At 40.8% G+C, this 16,060-nt stretch overlaps 1 protein-coding gene across 2 annotated transcripts in view; it reads right to left on the bottom strand.

Annotated features, from left to right (window-relative positions):
• The window catches only part of Thrap3 (thyroid hormone receptor associated protein 3), a 49,094-nt gene that overhangs the window by 3,028 nt on the left and 30,006 nt on the right, over window positions 1-16,060 (bottom strand). For both annotated transcript variants that reach the window (XM_005004210.4, XM_003471318.5), the window contains 8 exons: window positions 11,417-12,322; window positions 9,281-9,979; window positions 7,944-8,116; window positions 6,869-6,980; window positions 5,741-5,825; window positions 3,810-3,997; window positions 720-918; window positions 121-261 (listed from right to left, as the gene is read on the bottom strand). In XM_005004210.4, coding sequence (XP_005004267.1) covers window positions 121-261; window positions 720-918; window positions 3,810-3,997; window positions 5,741-5,825; window positions 6,869-6,980; window positions 7,944-8,116; window positions 9,281-9,979; window positions 11,417-12,322 — 2,503 coding nt within the window. The remainder of the gene's footprint in view (window positions 1-120; window positions 262-719; window positions 919-3,809; window positions 3,998-5,740; window positions 5,826-6,868; window positions 6,981-7,943; window positions 8,117-9,280; window positions 9,980-11,416; window positions 12,323-16,060) is intronic.

Below are 16,060 nucleotides of genomic sequence, written 5' to 3'. Positions count from 1 at the left end.
AGTGCAACATGTCTGCACAAACTTTTAATTACAGGGTTAGACAGATCAATTAAGACCTTGCAAACTCATTATGTGAACCAAAAGCCCTCTGGCTCTTCCAAGTTAGCCCCAGACACATACCAAGTAATACTTCTTGCTTTTGGGTGTGTACTCTGGATCCCATTCCTCTTCCCGGTTTCTCTTTTGGAAATCATTGTTACTGTTGTTGTTGTTACCAGAGTAGTTGCCTCTGCCCCAGCCTCTCCCTCTGGCTCGAAATTGCTGTGGTAATAAAAGAAGGTGGTGGTGAGATGAGACAAAGGTCTATGTCACGAAGAGACTAACTCCTGGCATTCTGTTCAAACATTTTCCTGACATAGGATGGGCACCTGTTCCCCAGTCACATGCAGTCCAACCAGTTTCTAGGCATTTCCTTTCTAGTGACCCCAAGTCTACAGCCCAGAGAACAAACAGGGCATAAGAACCTCCCTATAAACAGCAGAATTCAAGGTGGGGCTGGGGATAGTGCTTCTAAGATGGGAACCTTTAATTAAGACTAAGTAATTATGAACAGAAAAATAACTCCAAATAGAAAGCCTAAGAAATGAGAGTAGGAGAATCAAAGTATACAGGTTCTGTATACTGGATTGCTTGTAAGAGCTAACAAAACGGATATTCTGATGAAACATATATAGAATTGGTGGGAGCCAGTATTTGAGAAATAAAGAGGAAGGTCTTACAAAAGTTCCCCGAGCTCTGCCACCTCCTCTTTCACTTGGACCCACGAAGTCTTTGGTCCCCAGTCTTGATTTATCAAAGCCGGTGGTGCTCTCTTCTCTCTCCTCTGTCTCTTCAGGATACTCTTCCACTTTATACGAGTGAGATGATTGGGAGGAGGAGGAGGAGGATCTGGATCGATCTCGTGCTCTCCGATGCTTCCTAAAAAAAGAACCACGAAACCAATAAAACCTCTGGTCCTGACTGCCTCATGGATGAAAAGTACAAGATAATCTGAGTGGGTGTGCAATAAAGAAAATAAAGACAAATAGCCTAAGAAAAGCCAGCCACAAGTGGCAGATGCCTGTAATCCTCGCACTTGGAAGACTGTGCTAGTGAATTTGATGTTAGCCTGGATTACGCAGCAAGATCTTGTCTCAAGAGGGAAGAAAAGAAATACTAATACTGTACAAGAGCTATAATATACTTGTACTGTGCCAGGGGCTTTTAGTTCTCACAAGAATGTCACCTGTCTCTTGGGGTTGCTGATAAACCAAACCAAACCAAACCAAACCAAACCAGAATGTATCTAAATACTTTATACAGACATAAAGGCAACACAATTCTTCTGCATGATTACCCTCATTTTATACACCAGTCACAGTTGAGCAGTCTGGATACAAACCTAGTTCTAATTGTACTCCACATAACTATTTTCCACTGAGCTCAAATAGGTTGCATTGTCAAGCCCAGATCTAGGGTAACTATTCCCAGAGTTACTCCCCTACCTTCTCCATCTAGGGGAAATTACAGACCAGGGCAAATTAACTTAATAGTATGAGTCACTATCTATATAGGAGAGGTGAGTTCCAGCTCTGCCAGGTGGTGGAAAGGAAGTCATCAAACCCCTCTAAAGTGGCATAAAGACCAAGTTCCCAGACACAGAAAAAGACTTCAATAGAGAAAAAGCCAAGGGTCAGCACCCCATCTCTGTCCTTCCTTTTTTCAGTTCTCCATTATGAAAAACACCTTGCCTACTCCCTCAGTTTTTAAAGTATCTATTCATAAAATGGCTCTGTTTTCAAGATTTAATCTCTGGTAACAAACAAAGGGGAAGAGAGAAACAGAGAAGTCTTTATCACAGCACTCTTATAACTTGGGATGGGACAGAAAGTGAACCCTGACCCTGCTTTACCAAACCAAATCAACCACGCTACTTCACCAAGTTTTTAAAAATAAGACTCTCTAGCATAATGGCACACATCTATAATCTCAGCACTCTGGGAGTGCTGAAGCAGATGGATTCCAAGTTTGAGCCTTACCTGGGTAACTCTGCAAGCTTCTTTTCTCAAAAAACATTATTAAAAAAGAGGGCTAGGAATGTAGCTCAGCGTGAAAGCTCTCATTTCTATCCCCAGTACTACATAGTGTTGAGGAAAAGAAAAACTCAGTGCCTCAAATGTGAGTCCAAGCACTGCCTTTATTTAGCTGTGAAACTTGAGTGAGGCAGTCTTTGGTAACATAAAGTTTTTGTAAACTGTGTATTATAGTAATGAGAACTCTGGGCCAGAGATTTAGCTCAGTAGCGTAAGCACCTGCCTTGCAAGCACATGGTCATGAGTTCGATCCCTGATACTTAAAAAAAAAAGTAATGAGAACAGCAACCCCATCCATTTTCTTATTGCTCCAAATCACACAGTATCATGATTCCCAGAGACTTGTTCAAGGTCTACAGAGACACACAGGTTCCAAGCAGAGCAGTAAGAATTAGTTATCTAGACTCAACCCTGAGATGCGTGTAGGGTTTGCTGCTGCTTTTCCACCTGAGGCAGTGCCAAGAACTACTGTACCACCATTTCCATTCCCTATTCAGGACTACCAGGTTCTTTATCTATACGGAGCCCCAAAACTGCTAATGTTCCTCATGTGTAAGTAACCTGAGGATCACAAGACAAAGTAGAATCAAAAATCTGATTTTTTTTGGTACGGGGGATCAAATTGATGACTTTATGCTCTCCAGGCAGGCGCTTACACCACTGAACTAATCCCCAGCCCCCAAAAATCTGATTTCTGATATCAGCTGATATCCATGTGATCCGAAGATAAATCATTTTGAACTTAACGTCCGTTATCTTCCAAATGGGCAAAACTGGTATCACACAGGGTTGTTAGAAAAGGGGTTAAAAAAAATTCTCCAATTCATGTACAGAAATAGCAAAATGTTGCTTTTTATGAGGAGATACAGGGCTGTAACACTGCATCTTCTAACAAGACATAATTGAAAAGTCACAGAACTTTCAAAACTAAATAAAAGGCAGGTGGTATGGGTCAGTGATTGACCATTTGCACGCTTGAGGTCCTGAGTTCAATTCTCAGTACAGCAAAATAGCAAAAGAAATGTACATAGAAATGTCAGGATCTTGGCATGAATGTTGCCCTACAAAATTCAACAATGTATCTAGGCAAAGTGGCACATGCCTGTAATTCCAGCACTTGGGAAACTAAGGCAATAAGATTGTTGCCAGTTTGAGACATGCCTGGGCTACAAAGTGAGCTCAAACCAGTTTGAACTGCACAGCAAAACTGTATCTCAAAAAGATGGGGGGTGAGGGGTGAAGGGAGGGAAGAGCCACAACAATGCCAACTCTGTTTTAGAAGTCTCCAGAACACCTGCTTTCATCACCAAAGTAAAAGGCATTATAATCAACACTTTTGTCCTAGCTAGTTGCATCCCAAGTCTCTAGACTATGGGCCATTTCTGAACTATAACCACCTCATGAAGATGCACAGTGAGAAGGAACAGGTCTAAACCAACTGCCACAGAAATTCTTCCGTGATTCTTCTCACCACCTCTGTGGGCAGACTCACAGATGAATTTCCTCCACAAAATCTTGTTTGAACAAGGTTCACATGTTTCTGATGCAGATGATGTTCTATTTTCAAGGCAGAGACCCTTCCTAACAATGACACAGTATGAAAGAAAAAACTGCTCAAATTGTTTTAATTCCTAATTTCAAAGTTCTCTGGCATGAAAGGCTTGGTATGTAAATAGCCCAAAGGAATGAACAAGAGACTTTACTTCAGTATAAATAGGTAACAGGGACTTCACGTACTTCTGCTTCTTTGATCCTTTATGTGTTTTCTCTGTTTTCTCAGTTGACCTTTCCCTTGAATGGCTTGAGTCTCGGGAATCCACTGATTCTCTTGATTTACCTCGTTTAAGATCTCTCTCCTTATGTTTTTTACGACGTTCAATATCAAGGCGGAGATCAACAGGATCATCTTTGTATTTTCCCTCAGCCTGCCAAGAGAAGTCAAAATTAAGGTTTCTGAGATTCAGGATTGCCAACTCTACCACCCTCAAATGTGGTCTTACTCCAACATAGGAGTGCAGAGAAGACACAGAATGTAAGGCACATCAGCCAAGCCAGTTTTTAAATCTGCGGGGGAGGTAGTCTTCTGAAAAGCCTATTTATGCTCTGCTTCCTCTCTGGCCCAGTATGACTCTGGCTGGTTTACAAGTTAAGGACAAAAATCAGCTCTGGAAAGTAGCTGGTCAGCTGGTAAAGGCCTAGTCAATACTAACAAGAGAATGCTCACCTCCCCTACAGATCTGATAGTAGCTACTAAGGGCTTATCTTCTGTGTGAAATTATCTGAGTTCTAAAAACAATGACACCAAGAATCTTAAGCATCCTTCCAAAACGCTTTGAAATACTGAGAAATTTCCTTAGAGAGGGAATTAACAGCTCAAAGTTTGTTTAAAAAAAAAAAAAATAAACACTAACTTCCTACAAAGTGTAACCTCTCAGCTGAGCAAGAGTAACAAGAGTCCAGCAGTAACACGCTGGCCCAACACGCTGGCCCAACCTATCACAGCAATGGCTCTCAGCAATGCTTGGGAACTCAGCAAGGGCACAAGGAGGACTCTACACACCAAAAAACGAAAGCAAATCCTCCAGAGGAGGAAGAAATGAGGAATTAGTTAACTCTGTATGAACATTCTGCTTACATGAACCACTTAATTTTTTTGCTAAAACAACATTTAATTAACAGGCGTGACAGAAAGTAGTTTTATTGTTTTAGCACTTTGTTTCTGAGAGGAAAGGGGGCCCAGCATCCTTCAAAGACAAAAAAGACAAATGTGGCCACTGCTCCCTTGGGCAGTCAGTCAGAACCTTTCAGGAGCTGGTTTTCTGAGCCATGGAGGTTGAGATTTCCGTTAGTGCCAAGCTGACTGGTGCTTGGAGAAAGGCAGAATGGGGTGAAAAAGAAGAGAGATTGTACAAGAACACCTCTCAACACATTCAACAGTAAGACAAACTTCTTTGGAAAATGTAACAATCAGTATTTTTAGAAAACGTTTCAGCAGTATAGGAATAGCCATTTCTCATGTTAAATTTTAAATATGTATTTGAATGCAGGTCATTAAACACTAAGATTTTTAAAACTCAACCTAGTTATTTCACAGTGAAACTGTATACAAGTTTTAACCTTTTAACAACAAGCGTATGTGCACATCATTGTAAATGTAGGAAGCTGAGCTATCAAAGTAATGTTTTGCTTTAAAGTAACAGTAACTGACAGATGACAGATATGGTACAATGTTAGAAAAAAACTGGACCAGCTGCTGAAAACAGGCTAAGATATGAGTATTTCATTCTCCTCTGACATGCATGTCTTTCTGAAATCATGGTTGGAAATAGTGCATGTAGACAGTTGATTTGATAATACTTACAAGCAGAAAAATATCACAAAAAGTTTCTTCTCTCATCATGGGCACTTGTTCCAAAACGCCTCTCTTTTTTTTTCTCAAGCTCACCTCAATAGACTCTGGGGTCATTTACCATATTCTAACCACTTCACAAAGGTTGTTGATACATTTAATAAAAATTAACCCTTTGTAGTTCATTTTTAGAATTATGCCCATCCTTAAAAGAAAAACACAAACTTAAGTAGAGAGTAATTTAAACAAATACATTTCTGTCAAGTTCATGCCCAACGCACTCATTTTGTTGAAATTACTGATGAAAGCAACAGTTCACCTTGTAGCCAGGTTCTCGAGGACTTTTCATTTCGTCATGAGCCAATCCATGTTTTCTGAATGTACTGGGGGAAATGTCTATCCTCCTAAAAATGGGAAACAGAAACAGTGTATTAACGCATGGTGTGAATGCAGTACTGGTAAGATTCTACTTCTGAGTTGGGTAAAAGATTCATATGCTCAACCCAGGGCTTTGCATATGCTGGGCAGGCAATCTATCACCAAGCTACCCCCAGCCCCACTAACATTCTTTACTTACACATTTATACTTTCCTGTAGGGACAGGGACAAATACTGTAAATTAGCTTTGCTGATCCATCCCCATAGTGTAACAGTCAGCTATAGCTTTCTATAGCCCTGACTACCTACAGACCTGAGAATATCCCATTAAACTTGAAAGAGCAGTTTTCATCTTGAGAACCTGAGTAAACAGGTTCTCAAGATGAAAACGGGTAAATAGGAACTCATCATTCCTAATTGGGTCTAGGTAAAAAAAACAATTACCAGCACAGTGTAAAAGATCCTAAATCTAAGGCTGTCATACAAAGATGGTCTAGCCCTCCTACCAAGTTAACTACTAAATTACAGATTAGGCAAATTTTGTCCAAAATCTCTACCTGCTTAACAGATTCCCACAACCACCTGAGGTATTCTTTAAATCTGTGGTACTTTTATGTATTTACGGGGGGGGGGGGGGGCACACTGGGAATCAAACTCAGGACCCCGTGCTTCTTAGGCAGCTACATTCCTGACCTGTGATGCTTTAAAACCCTTTGAGATAATAATACTAGAACTGTTTTCCTCCATCCTCCAAGCAAATTTTTCCTAAAGCATCAATGTGTAAAATACATAGGTTAGTTTAAAAGAAAGTAACATTTATTCTCCCTATAGAAACCTCAAGGTAATCTATCTCAGGTACCCAACTGCCAGCACCCAGTAACAGAGAAGAGTTCAGAGTTGATAGCTCTCAAAGAATGTCCCTTCTATCTCACGTACAAATATCCATGACTAGATTACAGATTGGAGGGTGTTAACCTAAACTGCAGATTAAAGATACACCAACAACAGGATTTAACAAGACAAGTTTAATAACTGGTATCAGGTTCTATTGTAAGGCTGAGGTTCTCACCTGTGTATCTCTGGGCTTTTTTTGTTTTTAGCTGCCTCCTGTTCAGCTCCTCTCTTTAGGTATTTAGTAAAACGTTCATGCAATGTCATTCCAGAGGACCCAAAGTGATGCTCTGTTGAGTCAAGGAAACACATATTATTCTACAAAGGCAGACAAATATGCAATTCATATATGAACCTGCAGGTATAGTGATGTGGCTAGTCAAATCCATACAACACACTGAAAAATGGAAGAAAAAAATGGCTGGTTCAAACACAATCCAACGCTGAGCATTTAATGTCTAATATAGTTTCTTTGTTTTAGGACGTAGATACAAAGACAAACACCTAGAGCTCACCTCCCAACTTCTGCTTAATTTTGGTTTACTTTATGAGACAGGGTCTCACTGCATAGTTCAGGCTGGCCTTGAACTCTCTATGTAGCCCAGACTGGCCTGAAACTCCCTCTGCTCCAAAGAGGTGAGATTGCAGGCACTCGCCACCAGGACCAGCTTCCTACTTGATTCTCAACTTCAAATGGAACATGTAAGCCAGCCCAACCTCCATAAGGCCAGAGAATGGTAAAATAATTCACAATACAAAGCCTTAAAAAGGCCACTAGAAGGTAAAAGAGGTAATAGGGAGGCAATTTTCAATATCCTCTAAGTTTTTAAACATTTTAAACCTCCTTTAAGGATGCAACCTATTTTCTTTTAAAAAAAAAAAAAAAAGTTCAAGGATTACTTCTTTTTTTGGGAGGGTTTTGGAGACAGGGTCTCTCTATACATTTCAGGCTGTACCTGAGCTCGCTTTGTAGCCCAGCCTGGTCTCAAACATAGCAATCCTCTTGCCTCAGCTTCCCAAGTGCTGGGATTATAGGAGTGTGCCACCACACCTGGCTAGGATTACCTATTTTCAAGACCACAGATTGCTACTATTTCAAAATAATTCATCTCAGTATCATCTCAGTAATTACTACACAGAAACTCAAAGCAAGTTCCTGTAAGCCAGCTCCAAGGCTCTTTAGATGAGATGAAGCACTACACTGATCCACTCATTCTACTTAGAATGACCATGTAAAGAGGGTCTGGACTCACCTTTAACATGGTGAACAATCGTCACTATATGCTGAGCAAACAATTCTGAAGGGCTACGCTGAGACTGAGCTGACTGTATGTGCTGGAAAATGGAACGAAACTCTTGTTCTTTTTTGTTGCTATGAACTAGATCCCGACAAAGCTTGCGTTCCTGAGCCAATAAGCCACTGGGTCTGCAAATGAAATATGGAGAGGTGCAATGTAACGAGATAGTACCGAAGTCAGTAACATTTAAACTGCAAACTTTTCTTTCAATGAGTTTTAAATCTCTCAACAAAGTGCCTTTTTCTTTTATCAAGCAGAGCTCAAAGTAATCTTAACATACCATACTATGGAAACAGGTACCCAAAAATCTCTATGGAAATCTTCAGGTGAGGAGGAATTAAACCCCAGTGATTATTTGTGGGGTTGCTGGTATCATACATACAACAAATAGGAAATGTGTTTGGTAGTCCTGGGGGTGGGGTTCAGAGCAGGGTCTCCATAAATGGCTAGTATGGAGGCTAGGCTCAAGTATGTGATCCTCCTGCCTCAGGCTCCCGGCATGCTAGGATCACAGGTGTGTATCACACACATTAGAAGATACTTAAATGATCAATTAGTTTGGTCAGCGAAGGTCAGTGAGGTGACACAGGCAAGAAAGGGATGTGGCTAAAACACTGCACAAGCAGACTTCCAAATGAGTAGAGCGATTATACCAAGTCTAGCCAGCCTGGGCCTCATCATCCTTTCCCTCACTGTGGGGGCAGTTTATTTCCAACTCTAAAATTTCCGTTATTTGATGTAGGACCTATAATACACTTTGGAAATCCAACTAAAATGGAGAAGCAAATCCTAAAGTTTCACAGATAAAAGACTTTTTTTTTATTTTTATTTTTGGGGAGAGGGTCTTGCTGTGTAGTTTGGGCAGGTGTTGAACTCGCTATGAACCCAGGCTGGCCTCAACCTTGTGGCAATCATGCTGCCTCAGCACCACAAGAGCTGAGATTAAAGGCATACACACCACCACACCTGGGTGAAAGAATCTTCAAACATAGCAAAGAAAAAGATACAGAGGTAGGGTAGGCTGAGGGTGATCAACACAACAAAAGATAATCATAGGGACTCCAACAACCAAGAAAGCCTAGTAGACCAAAAAGATATTCTTCTCTAGTAATGCTGCCCCGAGCACATAATCACTCAACCAACACGTCTTCCACTCCAACAACCAAGAGGGTCAGCATTAGCAGCTAAACAGCAGGGGGACACATAAAGGAGCCTATCCTCAGGAAGAAGGGGATTAGAAGACACCACTTGGGGCACTACAGCCCCGGGGACCAACAAGGAGCACATCTCACCGTGCGAGGTCCTCATCGAATGAGTCCATCCGTACGTTGACCTGAGCCTCACGAGTAATGGAAAATGAAGACTTTCCTGAGGAAAAGTCTCCTTTGCCTCCCAGCTTTTCACGGCTCTCAGAGGTCTTCCTGGGGGGAGGTGATGAACTTTTCTCTTGGACTGCCTTGTAAGCAGTCACTCGGAAATTCTTCTCAGGCACAAACCCCCGGTGCCCACTTTCGCTCCTCTTGGCCCCACCTCGCTCTTCCTTTTTGGATCTCTCTGTGAAAGATTCCTCCTCCAACTCCTCTGCTTTCCTCTGCTTTTCCTTCCCTGAATAAACCAGGCCCTCCCACTTGCCTGACTTCTCTTCCTCCTGGCTTTTACTTGCACCAGCTATGACTTTAGACATAAATTTGGGTTCATCATCAAACTCAGATTCCTTCCTTCCCTTAGGTTTATCCTTATCTTGATCATCCATCTCCTCCTTGTGGAAGTCTGCCATCTTCTTCTCAAAGTCATCACGGAGCTTATACCTTTTGGGTGATTGACTGCCCCTAAAAGGCTTCTCAGTATCAGTCTTGGAAACAAATGAATCCGATTTCACTTTTGCATCCACATCAGAGAAGCTCCCTTTTTCCTTCCCTTTCTCTTTATCAGAATTTGTCTGTTTCTGTTCCTTATCTTTTCCATTCTCTGTCTTCTGGTCTTCTAGATACCTAGTCACAAAAACACAAAAGAGACAGACAAGAGGCTTCTTGAGCAACCTGTTCCTGCTCTTTGATTTTTTTAATTCTCTTAAGCAAACATGTCTTATAAATTCTACTATGATCAAGACTTTCTACTTGGTTACTTTCTAATTTCTGAGGAAGAGCCTCTCATAGATCTAAGAATTAAGAGTCCATGAAGCTGTGCCTTACAAAAACAATAAAAAGAGAACAGCAAATACTGTTTGTTAGGATACTACAAAACAAAAACCTACTTACCTGTAATGTGGTTTAGGGGACAAAAACTAGGCTCTTACCCAACTTTCAGTCACTTAAAATCTGTTTTCAGCAAAGTTAACATATAGTTCAACCTTGGACTGTTTTGCTTTTATACAACTCACATTTGGAAATGCAAGTCTCAAAGAGAGACTTCAAATTTGCTGCAAGTCACCTAGAAGATCTAAATATGAAATATACTGTGAACAAATAAAAACAAAACACTTGTTAATGGGGGAGGGCAGAAGTGGTAAAAGTCATTACTCTTATGGAAAAGCAGGGCTTAGGCTCAAGTCTTCCACTGAAATGCAGTCCTGACAAGTAACAAACCTTAACACTTTAAAGCAGACTTATGAAGACAAGAAATTACAGATTCTGAACATCTCATGTGTACCATTAATGGGAAGAACCAAGGCACCGCAAGGGCAAAGAATCTGTTAATAACAGGAAAGAAAGAAAAGGGAATTTTCTTGCTAAGTCCTCCCTGAATACAACCACATTCTAGTGTAGCTTCCCTGTAACATCTCTACCATCCCAATCCATCCAACCACACAAAAGATTCATGTTCCACTCACCGTGTTCCCCAAGGTAGAAAGATGGAAGCACTGCCATGTCCTCTCCTAACTTGCAGCCTGGCCATCTTCTACTGGGACATACACCCACCTTGTGGTATTAAAACAACGCCTTCCTGGACTAAGCCTTGGGCTTTCCCAGTCTGCCCAGTCTCCTCAATGGAGGGTGTAAGGGTGCGGTTCTTCACCATGATGGGCTGACGCAGATCGAACACAGCAGATGGTGGGTTCTAGAGGTCTAACAGCTCCAATGGCCATTCATGTTGCCAAAGACTTTTTTTTTGGTAGCTGACCCACAAATCTCTACTGCTGTCTGGCTTACATTGGTAGAATCCAAGGCAAATTTTAAATGTGAAAACATCATTGCAGAGTAGTCTAAAAAACTTTATGCTGCAATACAAATTCAAGGAAGGTAGGAAAGCTAGAGTTAAGCTAAAGATTTCCTTGAGTGGCATTCTTTAATGTCTGCTTATGACAATTTGAAGAAATGGGGATTACCTTATTACTGTTAGAGCTTTAACTTACATCTCATGATCTCATTACACTTAAACTGCAGCTGGTGAGATCAAATACAACTGAACAATGAAAATGAGATACTTGCCTCTTTGTATAGGCTGCTCCTCCGGAAGCAGCACTCTCCTCCTTCTGTGATGAACCATAAGTGGAGCCACTGGCTGGTGGACTCTTACCCACAGGGCTTTTTTTGGACGGACTCAAAGACCCAGAGCCATGGTCGAACTGACTTTGGTGGCTCCCAGACTGATATCCAGTGCCACTTGGCAGAGATGAGCCCATCTGGGATGTGCTGGAAAGTGGAGGACTAGGTTTTGGCACAGGGCTAGGACGGGGTGATCGCCGCCTCACCACCACAGACTGAAGAGGGCTCTTGAGAGCTGGGCTTCGCTCCCGGGGACTCAGGTCAGAAACTGCTGAAGCCCGTGATGCAGAACCAGTGCTGTAGGTGGTAGCATCTGGCCACGGCTTAGAGCTCTCAGATGTTTTTGTATCTTGAGAGGTGCCTCCAGAGAATGTTTGCTCCTTGGCCTCATCTCCCTGGTTATCCCCAGTAGCTTGAGATGGTCGGCTATCCTTGGAAGAAGACTTTTTCTCTTTTGCAGATTTGCGCTTAGACGATTCAACTCGACTGTGGTTGGAGGAAGAACGAGAAGATGAGGAGCGCCTTGACCTGTCAGAGGATGACTTATCAGAGTTTCTAGAATGGCTCCTGGACCTTGGTGAAGGAGACCTTCTCTTTGGGGACCGGGATCGAGAACGGCCCCTACGAGGACTGTATGCTTGTCGATAGTTCTGCCAATTAGAGCGATAGTTTCCATAACCTCCACGGTTATACTGGCCCCATGGATAAAAGCCTCTGTTGCGCCCACGGAAATAATAGGGTCTCCGATAACCTCTGTTGTGACCTCGGAAATCTCGGTTCTGATACACTCTTGGGTGATTTCTTTCTCTGTTATGAGCTGGAGAATACGATCTGGAACGAGACCTAGAACTGCAGAGGAAGTAAAAGGGGGAAATGTTTGAGTTTTTGACATAGCATTATTTACACAAAAAAACTGCCAACAATTGGAATTACACTCTGAAATCCCTGCTCTTACATATTAGTTTTGTTTCCACAGCAAAGATGCAAACTTAAAAACATTTAGTCCCATTCCTTATGGCCCATATTAAGTACAGAATTATAGCTGAATCATTTTAACAAATGATGAGATACTAAGACCATAATATATTTCTATAGTAACTGAAGGAATACTAGCTTTTTACTGAGACAGGATCTCAACCATGTAGTTCAGGCTGGCCTCAAACTCATTGTGTACGCAAGGTTGGCCTCCAATCCCTGCCGATCCTCCTGCCTTAGCCTCTCAAGTGCTGAGCCACCACACCTGGCTCAGTTTTCTTAATGTAGCAGCATTAAACAAAAATCATTTTAACATAACTGCAGTTAGTCTCATAGGCACAGGAAATTTAACAAACTCCCAGATCACTGAAAGAGAAATTCTCTGGTCCCTGAAGGTTATGACACTCACTGGGCATGGTTGTGCACACCTGTAATCTTAGCACTTGAGAAGCTGAGGTAGGGGTATTGCCTAGAGCCTGAGATCAGCCTGGGATACAAAATGAGCTCAAGGCTAACTAACTAACTAAATAAATAAATAAGGTTACTCCATTTCCATTCTAGTCATCTCTCTCTCTCTGTACAAGGCAAATTTCTTAGACCACATTAAAACCTGGAATTGTAAAAATACAGTCATAACAGGTTAACACCAAAGAAACAAAGAATGTATCTGTTCAAAAATTAGAACTTCTTGACATCAAATACAAATAGCTGGATTTGCATTCAGAAGTATAAAATGATCTCTTAGGGGCTGGGGATTTTAGCTTGGTAGCATACATGCACGCCTGGCAAACAGAAGGCCATAAATTCAATCCCCAATACCAAAAAGAAAGTCTAAGGCAGAAATTCTGGCAGAGCTGCCTGAGATTACCAAAGTGCCACAAGAGGGCACTCTCGGATCATAAGGCACATACCCAGTTACATACAAAATTAAAGAAACTACAAAAATTTTCAATTCACGGGGTGTGGTTGTACACCCTTATAATCCTAGCATTTGGGAGGCTGAGGCAGGAGGAGTTTGAGGCCAACCTGGGGTAATTAATGAGATCCCATCTGAAAAACAAAACAAATTTGTTCAACTCTAGCAGAAAACTAGTACTGTTATTCATTTAATAATATAGAATTTGTAACACAACTAAGGTATACTGTAAGAACCTTGGGGATCCAACAGTTACCTAACTGTAAATACTACATGTTTATAAATCCCAGGCTGGTCAATGATTGGGAGGCTTGTGTCTACCAGAAAGCAAAAAACATTGTGTAAAAGTCCACTGGGATTCTTTTTTTTTTTTTTTTTTTTTTTTTAAAGCCAGTCAAATTTAGCAGTGGGGGGGTGGTATACCAACTTTAGTGACACTAATGTTAATAAGTTCTGATAACCCACTGCCATCGGACCAGCCTGGGATTCTTGAATATAAATCACTAATATCAATCACTATTCCTAAGCAGTTAGCTGAAAATAGACAATATTTACTTGAAAACACTGCAAGGAAATACAAAATACTTGAAAGGTATTATCAAAATTCTTCAGTTAATTAGCAGGCCTTTTTATGCCACGCCTAAATTGGAAGATGCCTTTTTTTTGTTGGTCTGCAGTCCTGGGGACTGAACACGGGGCCTGCCTCACAGATGGAAGATAAACATACTACCACTGAGCCACATCTCAGTACCAGGCTTTGTTGGCTTTTATTCATGGCCATGCTTTTCCCTATTTTTGGTTACCAACAGCTGAATGCAGTCAAAAATACTAAATGGTAAATTTCAGAAACAAAGTGTTACGTAAATAACTTTAGAGATTTATAACAGTATGTTATTATAATTGTCCTTATTTCATTAGTTATTGTTAGCCTGTTCCCATGGCTGGTTTGTAAGTTATACCGTATTATAGATATGAATACAGGAAAAAACAGTACACCATGCACAGAATTCAGTACTATGCAGCATCAAGCATCCACTAGGACTTAGAACACATTTCCTGACTGTGGGGATGGTGGGAGGGGTTTGCTGAGGGGGTGCCATAACTCCATTCAGCATGTGTCAGGTTTTGTTTTTTGGCTTTTTATTTTTGGATTTAACAACTAAATAAAACAGCATTTTTAAGAAGAAACTTACACTCAATTTAATCTAAAGAAGAGTGAAGTTGGTTTTTTCAGTACTATCATCTACTATTCCCAGACCTTTTATCTACCCCATGAAGAATATCAGTTGGCAAAGTTATCTTACCACTTACTGATTGTTAATGGTTACAATTTAAGTACAATTAAAAAAAAAAAAACTTACCTTCCAAACTTTTCATTCAGAAATGTAACAGGGTAAGAAAAAGAAAGGAGAGGCAGATGCAGGCTATGAAACAGAATATGACCAGATTAAATGGCTATGCCTGAGGTTATCCACCACCAGCACTAAGGAGGGTTTAATTCATGATCTCATCCTCACAGGCTACTGCTGTTATCAATTACTAGTGAGGGCCCTGCGGCATACTGCATCCAAAACTCGCAGCACTGCATATGCAGGAACATGAGTCTCTGCAGATTGCAAATGAAGTTATTTAAGAGAAGTCACTGAAAAGGATACAGTCTGTGAAATACAAGAAAATCATCAATTTTCTCCAATTCCAGTTAGTTAACTCCAGCTATTAAATGAAAGGCATGGTTTTTCAAACTCTCTGGAAAATATTTTCCTTGTACGACAGGGAAAACAGAAGGAAAAAACGATGAAACAGATAAGCCAGAAATAAAAACTAAGCATCCTAGTGGCAAATTTATCTGTTTCTAAAACACAGAGAAGTCAGACTAAAGTATAAAAAGCATGTTTTCTACTAGTGGAGAAATTCCTCCAAAGTGATCATTTCCTCTTAGTTATAAGACAGCACATAAAGTGGCTCTAGACCTACCTAGCACAGATCGCCTAAGATGTTTTTCCTTCATTTGCCATTTGCCAAGTCAATGGCCACACCAAACGATCCATAAGACCAGGAAAAAAGATCTCCCCAGGATTCCAGTTGGTACAAACACTTCAGACTTGGTTGACATTTTTCTATTTGATTTGTGTCGATTCAATTTTATCTCTCGGTTTTGATTGTATAGCCTTTGTTTAGCTTCCATTTACTAGATTAAATTTTAAAACACGTTTCAGAACCAAGTTAACAGCAAGGTTTACGCCACCTAAATCAAGACTGGTTGCAAGGCAGGAGTTAGGAGCCTGCTGAGTCCCACATTCTGATAGCAATTTCTTAAGGTAAATACACTGGGTTTCCCCCTCTATATTTATGCATACAGATGTTCTATTCAATCTCTAGTTTCACATTAATTTAGGACCCGGGTTCTTACAGATCCTATTTGAGAGTTCTTGCCAGGAAGGAAGAATAAAACCCAGTCACGTACTATAGACTCTTTGGAATTTCTTTAGAGGTGAGCTAAGGAAACCACCAAAAGAAAAGCTTGATTATTGACTTTTCCTGAGGTTTATTTTAAATTTCACAATATATTCTTCTAAGAAAAGGATTCTAGATTCTCATCTGGAATAAACAGCAAGGGTTCAAAGTAGCAAAATTAACAAGTATCTCCTTGTTAGTGCCATTTTGACAAGACAGTGAAAATGCACCAAAGATTGTAA

Source organism: Cavia porcellus, unplaced genomic scaffold (genome assembly GCF_034190915.1).
Source record: "Cavia porcellus strain 051 isolate PalLab524CR breed Dunkin Hartley unplaced genomic scaffold, mCavPor4.1 scaffold_25, whole genome shotgun sequence".
Lineage (NCBI taxonomy): Eukaryota > Metazoa > Chordata > Mammalia > Rodentia > Caviidae > Cavia > Cavia porcellus.
The sequence above is the reverse complement of the archived record's forward strand: the minus strand, read 5'-3'. Positions and strand labels throughout refer to the sequence as shown.